Here is an 18,885-nt window from a genome sequence, read left to right on the forward strand (position 1 = left end):
CTTTTGTGCGATACTGCATATTCAGGGATCAGATACTGTACAGAAGAGTGCTGAGGCCCCCTAGAGGCCTTTGAAAGCATTGCATCCTTGCATAATAACATGAGACTTTTGCTCTTGGTGTTGCTCCTTTATTTGAAACGTAAAAGTACTTAACTGAACATTTATTTGTTTTTGAAATGTCAGAGATTTGTTCCTTTCAGAATCAACCCATCTCTCTCTCTCTCTCAGTCAGTTTCTCATTCATTCATTCATTAATTTCAATGAGATATCTGGAGCAAAAAAAAAAAAAAAAACATCCTCTGTATCTCAGCATCCATGTACAATCAGTCAGTCATTCATTGGCAAAAGTAAAAGTACGAATACGCATGTTATGAGGACTTGCTGATGTCCTCGATCACATTTTGAAAAGCCTGAAGCTCAATGTTGAAAGGGACAGTTCAACCCAAAATGAAAAGTACACGTTTTTCCATCTAGATAGTCATGGTGTGAGTTGCAGAGTTTTGGAGATACCAGCTGTAGATTTCTCTTAAATTTAATGAAGAATATGTATGTTTCATTTTGAGGAGAACTGTCCCTTTAAGTCAACCATTTCTCTGGTTTCTACCCCTTTAAGGAATAGACTGTTTTTAATCAGAAGGGGTGACAACAACTGGCCTGTTGGTCAACTTACCCGGTAAACGACAGGAGCACGCAGAGAAAACTCCCACATGACCCCGGGAGATCACTGGCTCATGTGCTTCATGCTAAAACTTTACCATATGATTTGCCAAATAACAGCAGGGTTATGAGCAATGACAAGGAGATGCTTAGCTTAGCTTAGCTTACAGACCAGATGCAGGGGAACACAGCTAACCTGGCTCTCTCCGAAATTCCAAAGTACCCCCATCAACACTGAGCTGACTAATTAATTCGTACATATACAGAAATTAAAAACTATTCTGCATTAGAACTATTGCAACAATTATTCATGTTATTTGGACTGTCTTTACGAGCTGAAAAATATGGTCATATCGGTTGGTTGTACTTCTGTTGGAGCTACGGGGAACTGACAGCGACAATATTTCAGATCTTCTGAAGAGAACAACAGAAGTGTCCACAAACCATTAGCAAAATGGCAGAATCCAACAGTAACACTCAATTCAGTGCAATCAGTTCAGATAATTAAAGCAGTTAAACAGAGTTTGTCTCTTATTGTATCTGGGTTTCTTGTTGTTTCTTTCTTAATGCAGCACAGTCGTTAGTCAAAAAATACTTACAGAATGCAGCTGCATGAAATAAACTCCCATTTATGTACTGACGAAGGAAAAATTGATTGAGGTTTATAGAGATGCTGGAAGGTGAATTTCTCAAGTCTACGCTAAGCCAAGCTAAGCTAAGCGTCTCCAGGGTCTGGCTCCAAACTTCACGCACAGATGTAAGAAGAAACCATTCCTTCAAGCTAATTTTGTCACTTGTTAGAGGAGTAACCGAAAACTTTGTATCTTTTAAGATAGCATTTAGCTTCAGAGCTACGAGTTAACATGCAGCCGCTTGAGCCAACGATCAGCCGAGTGCAGGTGGTTGTTCCCCAACTTCTCTTCAGTTCACAGGTAACTTTTACCAAAGCACGCCAATCACACAAGTCTGACCACTATTCACCCTGTTTTAGTGTCCTTGTTGGTCAGTGCAGTGGGTCACTACACACATCTTGAGGTCCTAAAGTAGTGTTGAGGGATGTGTAGTCGCTAGTGAAAAGTGTAGTGACGAGGAGGGAGGGGGAGGGTAGAGTGTTGAAAATGTTGTTAGTGTTCATAATTTTTTTTCCCATCCGTTACTCCTCCAAGCATGTGCCGTTAATTTTGGTTAGTGAGAAATAAATGGAGGTACTAGCTGTTACACTGTTTCACATACTGAACGGAGACACACCAGGTCTCCTCCCACCTCTCCACTTTTCTTTCATCTCTCTCATCCTCTCCCTCTATCCCTTTCTCCTTCTATCCACTCGCCTCGCCTCACCCCTCTCTCAGTGTTTTAGAGAGAAGTCCCCCGTGTTGAGACGGGGCCGAGGCAGGGCCCCAAACATTTCTGTCCCATCGGTGGCTCCGGGCGCCAGCAGGGCCTTCATGCTGGCAGCGATGTGCTCCAGGTCAGCGCAGCCCACCTGAAAAACAAACACACAGAAGCAGAACATTAACATGGAACAGGAGATTTTCCATCCAGACAAACAAACAAAAAAAGGATAGAAATGGATGTATTCTACAAAGCATACTCTGTATTTCCCTCTATTTTCCCAGAAATTGGTGGTCTGACATTTTGAAATGTCACACGCACTTTTATGGTCACATGAATTGATGGAGCCGTTGTGGCCATTAGTTGCCGCATCAGAATATTGAAAGCTGAATATCTCCTTTGTCTCCATCTTTAGACAACATGTAACTGACATCAAAAACACACAAAACAGCTCTCTTAACGATGAATCTATTACATTTTATTTTTGCCTATCTTTCTGTCTGTCTGTTTTTGAATTGAAACCAGGCTAATGGAAACTGTTTGGATGTTAATAATTCTCAAATTAAACAGTATATTTGATGGAACTACATTGTGCCACTCTTATCATGAGGGGAGACAGACTTGCCACTGATCAGTTCTGTAATAAAATTAAGTCAAAGTTCATTGATAAGAACTGCATTCACTACTAAAAGAGCAGTACTCATGTTTTGATATCAGCGCCAGATTTCACTGAACGTGCACTTACCCTTTCTAGATTAAAGTAACGCTAACAGAAACATTTTTAACTTATCACTGCTGGGGGTAACTAATTTCTGTTTGAATCCCAAAAGAAGTGCTAATATTTGTTAAACTCTGGACTTTTTACTGAACCGAACTGTCCCTGAGCTGCATACAGTGGAAGTGCAGGTTTCGTCTCCTCCTTGTGTGCCTCTGCTCAGCCTGCCTGCCTGTGTGAAGCTCACACAGACCTGCATCTCTTTATGACTTACAGAGAGACGGGGACAGCAAACTCGGTCGCTACGTTTATATAGCGTCCCGACCTCGTTACTGGCCACTGTCCTAAGGCTGAAGCCCACAAATACTGCAACACGGTAAAATGCTAATATAATACGGAAATACAGACAAAGGGCAGAGTCTCTGTAGATACAGACACCAGCACACACTTCTAGAGGTTGATGACTGAGAGAAATTACTTTTGTGTGAGCCTAAACGTTTTTTGGGATGCTACTGATTATTAGATCTACAAAGACCTGCAAAAACCCTGATCCAGATGTGTAATCCATTTGTTCTGTTATTAGTCTCATGAGGAACAGACTGCTATGAATGGATGAATGGTACCAGTTGCCTGTTTCTGCTGCCACAGCCTGCAAAAACAGAATGCTGTGCTTACAATTTATTGAGCTAAGAGATTATTTTGCATTTGATTTCAACTTCTCATCTGACTGAGTTTAAAAAGTTTAATACACACTGCAAGTCCCTTCATGGTATCAGGAACAGCATCTAATTATTACTGCAGCAAACTATCCTTGTTTACTATAAATCCTGTTTTAAAGTCCATCTCTGATGTGGTTATCAAACTCGTTGATGGTAACTTTTCTGTAAACTACAGCATCCTGCAGAAACGATGACTTCATTCACACATCCTCTGACGTTAACCTGCAGATGTGCCACACAGAAGAGGCGACCTGCCTGTTTGACACAGGCCCCGGAACGTTTCAATCAATCAGTGCAAACACCTGCAGCGCCGTCCTTTCTGTGAACTGATGTGTGCTCACCCGTTCGCCGCTGTTGCTTTCTCCTTGAGCCGATCTGTTTCCTCTGCAGCCCCACACAGGCACAGATACGGGCAGCGAGCGGGCCAGAGCCATGGGGTGGGCGTGACGGGAAGAGTACGCGGCCTGACCCATAGCCATGCCGCGTGACGGCGGCGGAGCGTCCTCACTCAAAGAGCCTAGGACAGGTAGAAGAACGTAAGAGGATATTGCAGTGACGTGACTATTTTCCGCCAGCATACCGAACTCTTACCGTCAGTGCTCTCCTCTTCCCCATCGGACTCAAAGAACGGCTCGCAGTCCCGAGACAGAGAGTCCTCGTCCATGGAGAAGACACCTGAAGCAAAATGACCATAAACCTCGGTGGATGCACATGAAAGCACTTAAAACGCCAGAATAACCGCATCACTGCTCACCAGCACTTTCATTCCCGTAGGGCCTCCTCTCATCCATGTCCTCCTCCTCTTCCTCGTCCTCACACTCTTCTTCCAAGTCCACGATCCCAGACCTCTGTCTTCCCCGCTCGGCCTCCAGCACACCTTTCTCCCGTTCCCTGTCTCCATTGCCGTTATGCCCGGCGCCCTGCCTGCCCGCAGCTCCTGCGTTGTAGATTGACGGATAGCTTTGGGAATACAGCCTGCCATTGGGACTGACTCCGCCCACCCCGCCATCTACTGTGAAGCTCTGGAACAGCAAAAAAAACCCATCATATTACATAAACATTTTGAATGAGTATCACAATGCCGTATCCAGCACACGGAGGCCACTTACCCCCCTGTGTCCAGGCTCCGAGGTCAGGTCAACCACCAGCTTGGTTCCTCCCTCTCCTCCTGACTGGCGTGTGTGCTTTTGGGCTGTTAGCATGGTGGTGGAGTGCAGCACACCGATGTCATCCATGTAGCGGCGCGCCGACTCGGCCAGAAACCCCTGACCCCATACATTATAGGAGAAATCGCACTCCTTCGGAAAGGCACTGCTGCTCTCTTGTTTCCTCCTCCCATCGCCGTCTCCGGTCGACACCCGGAACTTCTTACAGGCTGTAATTATGGCCAGGTCGCAGCCAGACTTTTGGCAGTACGCTTCTGCAGCAGAGAGTAGTGCCAGCCAGCTCTCTTTGTGGTTGTCTGGGATCTCAGGCTCGGATGACTGGGTGATGGAGGCCATAATGGTGTTAAGTACTGCGTACAGCTTTCTCAGACGGGCTCGGCGAGGTAACTAATGCTGATGACCGATGAAGAGTTTTAAGGTTTTGACTAATCAGGAGGGCGCACCACACTTAATACAAGTAACTTTGGTAGCTGTGATTCATCAAAATCTTGACAAATCACTTTTGTTTCTTCTCTGTCCTGCTGGTGTATGGTTTACTTTTTGCACTGGTGATGATGATGAAGGGGAAAATAATGATCAGGTAGAGAGGCACTGGGTGGCTTTAAGATATGACGTAGACGGTGGAGTCCTGACACACTGGATAGCCAGGGGAGAGAAGAGATGTTGTCAAGTTGCTGGTGATACCTGGAAACGAAATGACACAAAGTGAAGGTTAACTCTGAACGTCTGAAAAGGGCTGAACGTGTGCCTCGTTCTACACGAGAAGGTACACGAACTGAGAGCTGAAAGCGCATTTGTGTGTGTGCAGATAAACGTTTTCACACGGCGACTGTCGCAGCCTTCTCCACCTCTATGAGCTGACTGACACCAACCTGTGCTAACTCCTGTGGCTACGCTGCAACGTTAGCTGCCGTCGCCCTGCAATGACTCTGCTCTCCATTGATCCCCTTTGCTGCCATGTTTGCAAGCGCTTCTGTGTAGCTTTGAAGCGCACGCGACGGGCTTTTCTGCGCGGTTGCTGTCGCCGCTGCAGCTGTTGTTGTTGATCTCGTTGTTTATTCGTGTTGTGTGCAAGCTCCTCATGATGGGACCACATTTCAGCTCCATTTTTGCAGGCTTCAGCTGGAGCTGAGACGTGCAACTATCATTAACAGAAACGAGAGCAGACGTTCACCTACCTGTTCAGTTTCTTTCTTCTACGTTGCCAGGTGTTGATCAATCACAAACTTTGCTTCTTTTTGTCATACGTATTCTACCTTCTCCAACGCTTTCTCTCCCCTTGCTAGGCTCTACACTAGCAGCAAGCTAGCAGGGGTTATTAGTAGCTTTTCCGGTTAAGAATTTCAAAATACAAGTAGTGTCAATTGAACAGACACAAAACTATGTGGTTTCCCCATATCGGAAATGTGTATTAACTTAATCTTTGCCAAATTTTTGTCTATTGCCAAAACACAATCAGTGTTCACTCCCAATTAATTAATTTAGAACACTGCAGGCCAACTGAACCTGAACATGTGAATTTATCAAGAGATGATGGCACAATTGGAAACTCATGAAGAATTTGGGGTTTTCTTGTTTTCCATGTAATCTGAAGAACATAGGTGAAAATATATTGTAATATATATAAAATATATTGCTTTAATGTTAGATATTTATTGTTATAAAACATTATTTTTGGTTCAACATCAACTCTAATTTCTGTTTCAATCTATGACAATAACGTCGTAATTTAGTTTGAAGGCTTACTGTGGACGCACTCATCCGGTTTTCTACCAGTGAGCTCAAGCTAACTTGACGCTGCTCTGACGTCAGCTGTTTACTGGGTTCCAATCGAACGCACGTTGTACACGTGACCGAGCTCTGTGGGCGGGCTCGTACTCGCCTTGTTCTCGTGTACGTGCCCACCCAGCACACCTCCTCCTCCTCTTCCTCCTCTACTTCAGATAAATGTAGAGGGAAATAAAAAGGGTAGAAAAAGTATTCATAAAAGTATCAGTAATGCCGTGATAGAAATGCTGAAAGCATCTACATGAATTATATGTAGAGAATCACTCAGCCCGCGTATATGCAGCAAATAATATTACGTAAGAGCGTTCAATACTCATCAGTTGGGAATTGTAGCTCTAGTTAGGTTCCCTCTTGTCGTGGTTGCCTTGTGAAGAATTGTTTTACTGCCCTCCTATGGTCACAATGGGTAACTACATCAAAACGATCAAACTAGCACTTCCGGTTATATATTTTCAAAATAAATTTAAGTAGCTGTGCTGAGGTAAACAGGAATGATCAGAAGCTAATATTACGAACTAAACAAAGCTTGTCTGAGTGTCATTTATAATATGGCCTATTGGGAAACAATACACAAACCAAAGTAGCGTGTACTGTGGTCTGATGGGCTTGCGGTTCTGCTAAGATTTTGTGGGGCGGGGCTTTCAGTAAGCAGGAAGTGTGACGTAACGTTTATTTTGGAAAAACGAAGACAGACGTGACGGAAGAATGGAGCAGACAGCTGAAGATTACAAGGTATTTCCCAGTTTTTACTATGTTTTACTGACGATATTTAAATTTGTGGATGTCGACAACTTTCCTCCCTATCGGCTGCGACATTTTGGATGGCGCGGCTGGAGCTTCACGTCAGTGTTAGCTGTTGTTAACACTTCGAGCTATCGGTCCGTTTACAGAAACGATCGATAGTGTGAAGCGATCAGCTGACACACACGTTATCGTATCATATAGAGCTGCTTTGTGTAGATAGCCCATAGGTGTACCGATAACCGTACACAGGTCAGTTACACACTATCTGGTTTCACGGATTGGCTGACCTGAGAGCAGCCACACTGTCATCATGTGATGCGCTTCTGTCGGCTCGCTGTTGTGTGACTCACTCACCTGCACAGCTGGGACTCTTCGTCTTGTTTAATGTGTTCCGTTACGCTCCAGTGCAGTCGAATGGCGACAAGCTGATTTCGTACTACCAAGTTAGATCGTTGTCGAGCCACAGAACAACAACAAGCCGGGGTCGGTCCCTTGAAATGAACTTTTTACTGATCAAACACTCACGTTGTTTTCAAAGCAGAAATGTCAGGATTTGATCTTGTTGTTTGTCTTATATCTGGTCTGACAAAACACACAATTTGAAGACCTAATTTTTCTCCACTGGGCAGTTAGACGCATTTTTGGCGTTTTATGAGCACGTTTTCTGGACTGGAATCTGGAAACTGGTTTTACCTGAAGTGAAGCTCTCATTTACGTTTAAGTGGGTTTGCAATCTCTGCAGCTGATATTCGAGAAGGAGGGGGTGTACCTCCACACGAACGCCAAGAGGAGTAACCAGGACACAACCATCCCTGGGTTCATCCGGATTGTGGAGCGGGTAAGCAGACCCGTGTGAGTCATGGTGGTGAGCATGCAAAGAGGGAAAGACTCAGACTTGTCATTAACCATGCGTTTGTTTTAGGCTGGCGTGCCGGCGTTAGAGTGGAGCCCACTGGAGGATGAGGGTCGCGGCGCCCCTGCTGTGCTCTACTCCAAAAAGGTCAGGAATCATCCCGTGGTTGCACACAAAAAGGAAAACAACACGAGTATTTTCACTATCTGGATTATAATTCCCATCAACTCACTGTTTGCTTATCAGGATGGAGAGGAGGAGACAAACTTCGACCCCGGGTATGAGCCAGACTGGGCGGTCGTCAACACAGTGAAGAGGGATCGAGAACACGTCCCGGTCAGAGACTCAGGTGCAGGTTTCGCTCCTGTCACTTTGGGGAAACAGATGTGTGGAGAAAGTACGCATGTCGAACCCGAACCCGAACCCGAATGTCGGCTGTTTCTCCTGCAGGTCACTGGTCGTTCTCTCTGCCTCTCTCGGAGTTGTACTCCCTCCGCAGAGCTCGCTTCTCCTTGGGTCGAAACTTCCTGGTGCTGACGAGTAGAGGAGGCCACCCGCTGCCTCCTCTGCACTTCCACCGGGGAGGAACCAGGGAGCTGCTGAGGGCCCTGCAGCGTTACATCATCCTGGACCAGTAAGTATCAGCACGTTCGTATTCATCTGATGGCAGCTGATGCAGACAGAGCTCAGCGGTCACGTGAGCCGGGGAAACTCATCAGGTGGTTTCTGTCGTCGTCGCCAGGTCACCGGTGGACGGGCGGCTCTTCATCGCCTACCCTCATGACTCAGGTGCTCTCTCTCAGTCCTTCGACAAGCTGCAGCTCTTTGATGACGGCTCGGATCTCGTTTCGGTAATTGGTTTTCACTTTGTCCCAGAATATTGATGTTTTTCAGAGTATCAGTTTGTTGACATCACCGTGTTGCAGCTCTCTGCTCGCTCAAATTGAGCTCTTGTTTGTGGTTCTGTTCTCTGTGTGTCTGGACAGAGATTCATCCAGGACCCGTATGCCACCACATTTGGTGGATTCTCCAAAGTCACCAATTTCTTCAGGGAGGCACTTCGACCCCCGGGTTCCACCTCCTACTCTCGCACTGCTCAGGATCCGAGTTTGCACCCCCAGTCCGATGACGAGCCCGGCTTCGAACTCATCACCTGCGTAAGAGGATGAAGCCAGCAGAACAATACAGAGCACACAGTTGAGTCTTAATACAGAAACATTACAGATAATAGTCTTTAGAGGCATAAGAAAGTTTGTCTCTCCTCCCGTTAAGGGGGTGGAGCTTGGTCCCAAACCCGACGTGACCAGGGGGCAGCCTCTAGACAAATGGGATGAGTTTCTGGACCCGGAGGGCCGAGTCAAGAACCCGGAGAGGATCAAAGAGCTGGTGTTCAGAGGGGTGAGACTGTAACACTAAGAGCACATTTGGAAGACACAGCTTGCTTGCGTTTTCAGCCTTCTGTCTGCCACAGTGTATATGTGTGTGTTGTGATACCACTCCTGCCCCCTGCAGGGCATCTCACCGTCCCTGAGGAAGGACGTATGGAAGTTCCTGCTGGGCTTTTATCCGTGGAACAGCACAGCCAAGGAAAGAGAGGACATTCTGCGGGTCAAAACGTGAGTGTTTTCATTACTGAGCGGCTCCCTCCTCATTACCTCACGATCATTTGTTTTCTTGCCGAGCGTTACGTAAGGAGACTGTACGGTAAAGGAGGACGTCCTGCCCGAGCTGCAGAAGGGAGATTGGCCTGAATGTGATGAGGGAGCGCTTGCATTTTACTTTGATAGAGTAGCGAACGCCTCTCTGTGTGTGCGCAGGGATGAGTACTTCAGAATGAAGGTGCAGTGGAAGTCGGTGAGCGAGGAGCAGGAGATGAGGAACTCGCTCCTCAGAGGATACAGAAGCCTGATAGGTGAGGCCTGCCGTCTGTCAGAGCAGCAGAAGGTGGGTTCAGTCAGCGGCCTGCGTTGAACTGTCTCTGTTGTGTTGTGACAGAGAGAGACGTCAGCAGGACAGACAGACACAATACGTTCTTCTCCGGGAACGACAATCCAGGACTGGCTCTGCTCCACGACGTGCTGATGACGTACTGCATGTACAACTTTGATCTCGGTGTGTACTTCAGACCTGATGCACCAGTTACAAACATCTCAGTGATAAGTGACGCTAAGTGGTAGCTGGAAAAAGAGGATCGTCCATGTCACCCCGACACCGTTGTTTCCATCTGTGCAGGTTATGTCCAGGGGATGAGTGATCTCCTCTCTCCTGTCCTGTTCGTCACCCAGAACGAGGTGGAGTCCTTCTGGTGTCTGACAGGCTTCATGGAGCTGGTGGTGAGTGGACATTTCTTTCTCTTGGATTTCACTGCACTTTAGTTTCCTTGTTTTCATGCGAGGCATCACAGGCTGTGGGGCTGTGATGTCACTGTGGACCAGAACAGATTCCTCTGTGGTGACTTCATCAGGTATTCTGATTTAAGTGAAAACCATTGCATTTGTAGCAGTGGCATTGAGGTTTGGATGTCTTTCCAGATTTCCACGTTCCAAGTGTTTCTGTTTTTCCTGTGCAGCACCAGAACTTTGAAGAGTCTCAGGAGGCCATGAAGCAGCAGCTCCTTCAGCTCAGTATCCTGCTGAGGGCTCTGGACCCGGAGTTGTGTGACTTCCTGGGTAAGAAGCCAGAACTCATCCAGTGAGACTGGATTCGATTAAAAATGACACCTAACAAATCCTGAGGCGAAGCTGGGCTCTTGTAGCAGGAGTTCTAAGGGCAAATCGACGAGAAGCAGGGCAGAAACGAGGGATGAGATTCACTTTGTTGACTGCTGTCAGTTTTAAGATAAGATTAAACAAGATGAGGTTCGCTGATGGTGGCTGACATTTGCCTGCTTTGTGCGGCCACATTCATGTCTTGTTGGCTCGTGACGTCTCTGTCGGAAAAACAATCATGAAGAACCAGGGAGGCCACTGTGATATAACGCCATCTCTTGTCGATACGTTATAGTTTAAGAATTATTAATGCATACACGTTAACAGCATCTGCAGGTGGGCTGCTCACCGTGTGGACATGCACAATAAGCATGATAACGAGGTGATAATTTGCTGTTCGTCCGCGGGAGCTCGCTGGTCTCCTCTGTCGGACGATAATTAAAGACGAGTTTCTCTGGTCCGTCAGACTCTCAGGACAGCGGCTCGCTTTGCTTCTGTTTCCGCTGGCTGCTCATCTGGTTCAAGAGAGAGTTTTCCTTTGAGGACATCCTCATCTTGTGGGAGGTGAGAGCAACACAGCCGCATCTATTTCAGTGCCTCGTTATTGATCTGAGGAGAGCGAGGCCTGTCTCGCTGCTTTTAAACCTCAGCAAGACGAGTCAACGATGGGTTCTGTAACGTCCTTCTTTCTTCCTCAGGTCCTCTGGACTCGTCTTCCGTGTGACAACTTCCACCTGCTGATCGCCTGTTCGATCCTGGAGTCCCAGAGAGGAGAGCTGATTGGCTCAGACCACGACTTCAACACCATCCTGAAGGTGTGTACCATCAACTGTACATGAAAATGGAGGACAGGAAAAGCTCCCCTAAAGTGAAGCCAAAACATCCGGAAGGCCCCCTGGTGGCTGGCTGCAGTACAGCTCATAAGCTCCTCCCCTTCCATGTTAGCAGAAGGGCCAAACTAAAAAATCAAAGTACATGTCAAATAAAATTTTCCCCAAAGATAGTTTTGGCATTTTAGGTAGTTCTTATCACACTGGTGTCTGTTCAGTCTGATCAGTTTGATTTTAATTAGTTATTTGATACAAAATACCCAATCAGTGCTCTGCTGCAGCACTCGTATCAGAGATGTTTTGGCTTCACTTTTAGGACAGTGGGAGGAAGTGGACATCTCTGCAGATGTCCGTGGTGTGTGCCCTGTAGGTGTTTGTGTGAGAGACAGGAAGTGAGTCTTTCAACATCCCCGTCTGTGAACCTTTCTATGTGAACTCTCTTCAGCACATCAATGAGTTGACGATGAAGCTGGACGTGCAGAGTGTCCTGCGTGGAGCGGAGGCCATCTACCTGCAGCTGGTTCAGTGCAAGGTGAGTCGGCACCGAGTCGGTCGTGTAATCCCAGTCTGCGTCCACATGTGGTATTGCAGCGTTTGAGGCTCTTCACCTCAGTCCTAGTCAGACGTGTTGCTTGAATCCGACACCTCCTCCCCTCCTCTGCCCTCCCCAGGAGCTTCCCCTGAAGGTGCAGCAGGTTTTGGGTCTCTACGTCCCCTCCAGCTCCGAGGACGAGAGCCCAGACTCCGAGGCCAGCGAGACGCAACGCCTCCTCAGCCAGTCCCAGGCGGGGGCTGCTTCGTCTAATTCAGCACGCACGCCAACCTGTCCCTAAATATGGAGGTCAGCTGGTGGACTGGTGGTTTCCAGGAAGTGAATGGAAGGTTTCTGTGTGTGAATAACTGAACATATATACTCTGTCATCCAGTGAGAAGGAATGAAGACTTTGTTGAAGGGCAGGGGGCGTCGTTGAGGTTTTTTTTCTTTCTAATGTACCCACGAATGTTAAAATTCAAGATGTTTAAACACTGTTGTCCTCGCAGTGCTCTTTATGTATGTTGTCGTCGTCCTCCTCCGCCGTCTTCACCTGTTCACACGTGTCTCTGCTGAGGAGAACGGCCATCTTTCCTGCTCTCCGCCCGCCCTTTGATGCTGCTCTTTTTTCCCCAAATCATGTAACGACTGTACTCATGTGTGACTCCCTTGTAGCGCGTTTTGTCATGTTTGCTTTGTCTTCCCTTTGCGTCCCCTCGCCTGCAAAGGGAAGCGGATGAAGGACAAGCTCCCTGGCAGCACTTTGTCAGTACTGTATGACGCCATTCCAGCCCTATGCAATCTTTTTTGCATGCCTTATAGCTTTCACATGTGGCGTGGTAGTATTTTAAGCCTTGTAATTACGTGTATTATGCTGTAACATTTTCACCCGCTGATTATTACCAAATAAAGGGTTGACTCTTCATGAAGCAGATGTGGAAGCTTTTTGCTGTTCCTTTCACTCTCACAGGATCTGATTCGCTCATTTCCTTGTTGATACTTTAGCCTCAAGCCTCAGTCAGATTTCCCACCCCGAGATAAGATTTGCTTCTGTGATACCAAACTCTTCTGTCATTCTGATCCTACAGGAAGTTTCTTTAAGGCAGGTTGGCTGCTTGTTTAGGCAAATAATTGAAACTTTTTAAGGGTAATTTAACCTTCCAGTAAGCAAACATTTAATAACTGGTTTTTACCTTCCTGCGAATGGATGGATGGATGGTTTTTACCTCACTATATTGTGGTTGTTAGCAGGTATCAGGTCTTTTTAAGTGTTTTACTGATGTCAACAACTTGAAGCATCCAGAAGTGGATGCTGGTAAATAAACACAATGACTGACAGCACAACAGTTGTTCTTGTTTAAAATGCTTGTGTAGGAGCAGTTAATGAAGAAATGGGACTTTGGGGGACCAGCCTCTGATGGTCCCAGTGTGGCAGTCACAGCTACTGGTTTATGTCCTGTCTTATCTGGTGAACTGGTTAAACTCTGGCCTTTCCCCTCTCCTCCCCCCGCTGGCCAGCAGGTGTCTGTGTGAGGTGAAAGGCTGAGGGGAAAATAGGACCTCTGTTCTCCACTGTCCCGGGAAATGAGCTGGAAAATGAGGGGCGGGGGAGCCACACCTCCTTCTCAGGACCCTCTGCACTCCTCTTTTGGACCCGTCGCTGTCTCTTTCCCTCCCTCCGTCCGTGTTGTTTGAATACAGCTGCGACATATGAATTTAGCAGGGTGCTTAAACAGGCCGACGGTCTGTCACTCTGTTTCTGTTAACCCCACCCACATCCATCCATCCACCCCAACCTGACCTCACTTGACTGGCAGAGCCAAACTTACTCTGTCCTTCATTCAAAGTCAATCTGCTTTCAGCCCCTCTCAAAGCCTGTTTTATAGTCAACAGCTTTAAGCCCCATATTCCCTCACTAATGCTACAATCGACTGAGTGCTGGAGGATTATCTTGTCATTATGTTCAGTGACTTAGAGGAGCTGTTATCTGCTGTAGATGACCTGCCCTGAGATGTGAGCCTCGGCTTTGGTTTTAGTAGTGAAATGAACTTAAAGAGTACAAAAAGTAAAAGTGCTCACAGTGCGGCAAAATGTGCGTCACAGCCTGGCACTGCTGTCCTGTGAGAACCACGAATGTCTAAAAAGTTTGATGAGCTCAGGAAAACGACCCTGTTTTTCAGACTACACGCTGTGTATTTTACAGCCAATCCGAGGGAGTTTTCAAAGAGTTTGCTCGGCTTAAAGAACACTTGGAAACAACATGGTCTGACATAACACGATTTCCACTGGACAGGAATGAATCTGAACAGTAAGAGAAGCCGTGGAGTCCAAACTACAACATTTGACTCAGAAATGTAGTGGAGTAGAAGCATAAAGTGGCATAAAAAAGAAATACTCGGGTGAAGTACAAGAATGTGGATGTAAATACTTGAGTAAAAGTACAATCTAACACTGAGTGAGAATTTAGACTGTAGTTATCAAAAAGACAATCTTCTTCTCTTCATTTTCTAACTTTTAATGCACTTTCACTGTTTCTTTTGTTATTAAAAAATAAGCTAATTTTATATATATTAATGTTTATTAATCTGTTGCTGGAGGAAGTTTATTTCTTAGGCAGATAAAGTGCACTTTTATTTTGCAGTGTTGCTAAATCTGAACGCTTCCTCAGTCGTATGTTTGATAAAATATAAAACCACTGGACTCATGAAATGATGCTGATGTGAGCGCAAGCAAATTAATTTTCATTTTTATTAAATGTAGTCCAGTTTCGTAATGGCCTGACAGAATCACATCCAATGAAATGCATTTTTTTAAACTTTTTTACCTCATGAATCTGCTCTCAGTCGCAGTCAGTGAAGGTGGTCACCGGCCACACGTTGAACAGAAGATGAATTATTGATGCTCAGCTGAAATCCATTTAACTCCCATTTGAAACTCGAGCTGCCATTGAAACCTAAACGTGTGAAAAGCCACCTGTAATGACTGTCAAATACAATCTGTATTCTCCACTGGTGAGTGCGACCCCATTGTGACCGTCAGAGGAGTCCCCGGGGAGTGTGTGAAAAGTGTGTCTACCCCATGAATGTGTGAACAGTGTGTGTGTGTGTGTGTGTGAGGCAGCAGCAGCAGGCAGAAGGCCAGGGGCTGTTGTCTGACACTGATTTGTAAAGGGAGACAATACGGCTCATTGACCTGCCCGGCTCCACTGTCTGTTGCACATACCTCGCCCAGCCCTGCACGGTGCCTTCGCTGCTCTTTAAACCCGAGCAGCAGATTGCCGCAGGCGCAGGGAGGGGAGGCCACCGGGCCACAGGTTGCTTTGACAATGAGAAACCTCAGAGCCAAGAGGCAGAGCCAAAACTTTGATGAGCACAGAGAAGAATCGTCTCAGATCCCCTCGTTTCAACCAGCACCTGAGGCTGTGGAAAAGCCTAAAAATCACGTGTCAAAACTTTTCCTAACATTATTGTCAGGCGTTTTATTGTTTTGTTGCTTTTAATCGTCGGATTTGATTTGCCTGAAAGGAGCCCTGAAATGTTTCTCCTCCTGGTTCAACATTAAAGCGCTGCTGTGGAAATTGGATTTATTTTCATGATTGTTCCCTTTACCTTAACTTAGGAATATAAGACAAATACAGAACGAGGGCTCGGCTCATATACTGTCAGGATGTGAAAAACGTCTAAGACAGACCTCACACCCAAACTTTCACTTAGCATGTGGTGGTTTAGAGTTTAGTTGTAGAAAAGTCAGCAAAAAATATAACTGCCATAATTTCTCATGCCCCAAAGCCCAAAGATGGTCAGTTTGCTATGACATAAGACTTGAAGAAAAACCAGAGAAAATCTCAGTTAAGTCATCTGAACCATCATATTCTTTTCCTTGGAAAAAATACACAAATGATCGGTTATCAGAATTGTTGCTGATTAGTTTCCTTTGGACCGAATAATCGATTCAGTCACTGATTATCTCAGCTCTATTTTACTGAACGTGTTGTCCAATTTGAATAAACCATCCACTATCTCACAAGAAAAGGTAAAGACTGTTGAAATACGACACAAAAATCCACACTGAGGTCATGTTAGTTATGTCAGTATTCTAACTGTAACCACTGACGTTTTATGTGCAAAGGCAACAAAATAATCTTAATATGTGATAAATGATAAATGCAGCAGGCTGTCGCATCCATCCAGACTTCTGTCCTCTCGTGCTCACGTTGTAAACAAACACCGTCATCCTTTTGTCATCCATTCCCATTGTCAGCCTGTGGATGTGACCTTTCCTCTCCTCTCTCTGCCTCTCACCCCTCGCAGCCTTTTCTTTTAATCCCTTCTCTCTTTCACTGCCGAAGACAAGCTGTTGCTCTGTCCCCCTGGGCCACTCCCTCGCTTGTCTGCTCCTCTGTCCTCCTCCCCTGCCTCCCTCTCTGCCCTGCTCTCCCTCTTTCTCCCTCTCCCCACCTGTTGGAGCAATTGTTGCACGGACCACATTGTTGTCTTCTTATTATTTTATGTCGGTCACGAGGGTCCACGCCCCCTTTTTCCTACCAGCCTTTCCCCTTCCCTCTGTGCCACTCCCTCCCTCTCCCCTCCTGCTGGGTATAAAACTCCGGGTTGAGGAGTGACAGTAAGCAGAACACCACAGGGAGTCCATTTTAACAAGGGCAAAAGAGGATCTGCAGGGATTCCCCAGCTTCCTCAGGTGACAGAGGGGACGCTGAGCTGCTGTGTTTCTTTCCCATTTGGACATAAACAAGTTTGCGTTTTGCCCAGCAGTCTTTGCAGATGGACAAAGGCATGTCTGTGTCTCTGTGGTGTGAGGAGGTGGAGGACGAGCAGAGTCAGGACCACAGCCAGGCTGAGGCTCAGGCCCCGGGTCACGCCACAGGCTCGCCTCAGCTGCGAGCCGCCTGGGACCCCACAGTGTCCGGGCATCGCGTGATCCAGAGGCTGCTGCACGTGGAGGAGAGGTACATGCCCTCCATGCTCTACGTCGCCCTCATCCAGCGGGATCCAGAGCACAGGGAGGAGCTCGCCAAATGGGCCCTGGAGGTGTGACACTCCCTCATGCTCCAGTTTCTGTTCTCCTCATGCTGCTGCTACTGCTGATGTCTCACATGTTTTTTTTGTCCTCCTCCAGGTGTGTTGTGAGTGTGGCTGTGATGAGGCAGTGTTCCCCCTGTCTGTCTCTCTGATGGACAGGTTCCTGTCTGCCACTTTGTCCCTGCCGGTCTCACCTTACTGCCTGGCTGCTGGCTGCATCCTCATCGCCTCCAAGCTGACGGAGTGTGACAACGTCAGCGCTGATACTCTCTGTGCTGCAGCCGAATACAGCTTTCAGCCATCCAACCTGCGGGTGAGTCAGTCGGGATGTTGTGCTGGGCCCACTTTTTGAATGCAGAATAATCCTCCGGTTTGTCAGATCCTTTCAAGCTGTGGGTCCCTAAAAGCATCACCGCCCAAGATGAAGTCTTGATGAGCTAACCAGTGATGCAGTCATTGCTGTCTCCTTAATGCACCTGCTTTCTCTGCTTTAGGAGATGGAGCGCGTCATCCTGGCCACCCTCCGGTGGGATACAGCAGCAGTCACTCCTCAGGACTTCCTCCCACATTTTCTTGCCTCGGTGGAGGACAGAGGAGATGGAGACAGGAGCGAATCTGAGAGGGAGCTGCTGTCCACACTGCGGCGGCACAGCGACACCCTGGCTGCCATGTGCGCCTGTGACTCCCGCTTTCTGGGGGCACCGCCATCGCTTGTCGCTGCAGCATCCCTGAACTGTGCCCTGCGAGGTCTGAGCAACAAGGGCCCCACTCAGCTGGCTGTGACGGGTGAAGCACTGGCGGAGCTCTGCCAGACCGACCTGGTGAGTAAACCTGCAAAGTCTGAGCCAGCACATATTAGATTTAGTCAGGTTTTGTCCTCTGCAGGGGAACAAAGTATAAAAGACTGATCGCCCCTGTGATTTAAGGGACCTACTTATTTTACAGTCATGCCAAATGCAGGAGGAGGTTTGCATGGGTTAGAAAAATTGTTGATATTCTGTGTCTGGCATCCCAGGCGGTGCTGCAGTGCTACAGTGAGATGATCGAATACGCGCTCCGACAGCGTCTGAGGAGTGGGCTTCAGCAGGGACCCATGGAGAAGGATGAAGAGGTGGAGAACGAAAGGCCAGGGACACCCACTGATATGAGAGAGATTGACTTCTAAACACTGAATCAACTGTTTCATTGAACATGTGAATCAATCAAAACCTCTCAAGTTCATCAGTCAAACTGATATAAATTATGACCTCAAAATGCTCTGACATGTTTTTATATTTTTAAATTATTTTATTAAATGACTGCTAATTTATTTTATTCACTTTATTTATTCGTGAATTGTTTTGTTATGTGTTTTCCATGTGCCATATTTCTATTAATTTGTTCGTAGGCTTAGATGTTATTTTAATGCATAATATTTATACCGTTTATTTATTATTACGTGCAATTGTTGACTCATTTGATGTTAATTTATTTTAATTTGACATGATTTTGTGTTTGCGTACTGAATTAAATATACAACAAATCTATTTTTCAAATCAATTAAACGTTTAAAACGTGTGAACATACTTTGTGTGTAGTTATTATTCACCGATGTGACTATGCTGCCTTAACTTGCTACTCTTAGTGTAGTACTTCCCATATCTGAGCTCTATTCATCTATTTTTGGTACAATATGGACAGGACAGTGAAAAGGACAGTGGCAGGACCAAGCGTGTTAGTGGCTGGTTTCAACTGCCTGATAACTTTATCATCTGCCCGGATTCAACAATCGATAATGACCCCACCGTTTATTATACATGAAG

The 18,885-nt window shown here is 46.5% G+C and overlaps 3 protein-coding genes across 3 annotated transcripts; 2 read left to right on the top strand and 1 right to left on the bottom strand.

Annotated features, from left to right (window-relative positions):
- Positions 1-111: 111 nt before the first annotated feature.
- On the bottom strand, positions 112-5,922 carry akt1s1 (AKT1 substrate 1 (proline-rich)). The gene is made up of 6 exons (XM_046415457.1): positions 5,768-5,922; positions 4,533-5,273; positions 4,178-4,445; positions 4,015-4,098; positions 3,765-3,940; positions 112-2,140 (listed from the first exon to the last, which is right to left on the bottom strand). Exons 2-6 carry the CDS (start codon positions 4,923-4,925, stop codon positions 2,003-2,005), a joined length of 1,059 nt encoding a protein of 352 aa, XP_046271413.1. The 5' UTR covers positions 4,926-5,273; positions 5,768-5,922; the 3' UTR covers positions 112-2,002.
- A 1,041-nt stretch (positions 5,923-6,963) lies between these two features.
- tbc1d17 (TBC1 domain family, member 17) lies at positions 6,964-12,967 on the top strand. The gene is made up of 17 exons (XM_046415456.1): positions 6,964-7,109; positions 7,864-7,959; positions 8,044-8,121; positions 8,221-8,323; positions 8,425-8,608; positions 8,717-8,825; positions 8,961-9,131; positions 9,247-9,372; positions 9,487-9,590; positions 9,792-9,886; positions 9,970-10,086; positions 10,207-10,307; positions 10,544-10,643; positions 11,149-11,246; positions 11,381-11,497; positions 11,958-12,044; positions 12,184-12,967. Exons 1-17 carry the CDS (start codon positions 7,083-7,085, stop codon positions 12,343-12,345), a joined length of 1,875 nt encoding a protein of 624 aa, XP_046271412.1. The 5' UTR covers positions 6,964-7,082; the 3' UTR covers positions 12,346-12,967.
- Positions 12,968-16,024: 3,057 nt separating this feature from the next.
- Positions 16,025-18,514, top strand: ccndx (cyclin Dx). Its single transcript, XM_046415795.1, has 4 exons — positions 16,025-17,092; positions 17,181-17,396; positions 17,578-17,904; positions 18,099-18,514. Exons 1-4 carry the CDS (start codon positions 16,826-16,828, stop codon positions 18,246-18,248), a joined length of 960 nt encoding a protein of 319 aa, XP_046271751.1. The 5' UTR covers positions 16,025-16,825; the 3' UTR covers positions 18,249-18,514.
- The last annotated feature ends 371 nt before the right edge of the window (positions 18,515-18,885 follow it).

The sequence above is a fragment of the Scatophagus argus genome, chromosome 16, assembly GCF_020382885.2.
Source record: "Scatophagus argus isolate fScaArg1 chromosome 16, fScaArg1.pri, whole genome shotgun sequence".
Lineage (NCBI taxonomy): Eukaryota > Metazoa > Chordata > Actinopteri > Scatophagidae > Scatophagus > Scatophagus argus.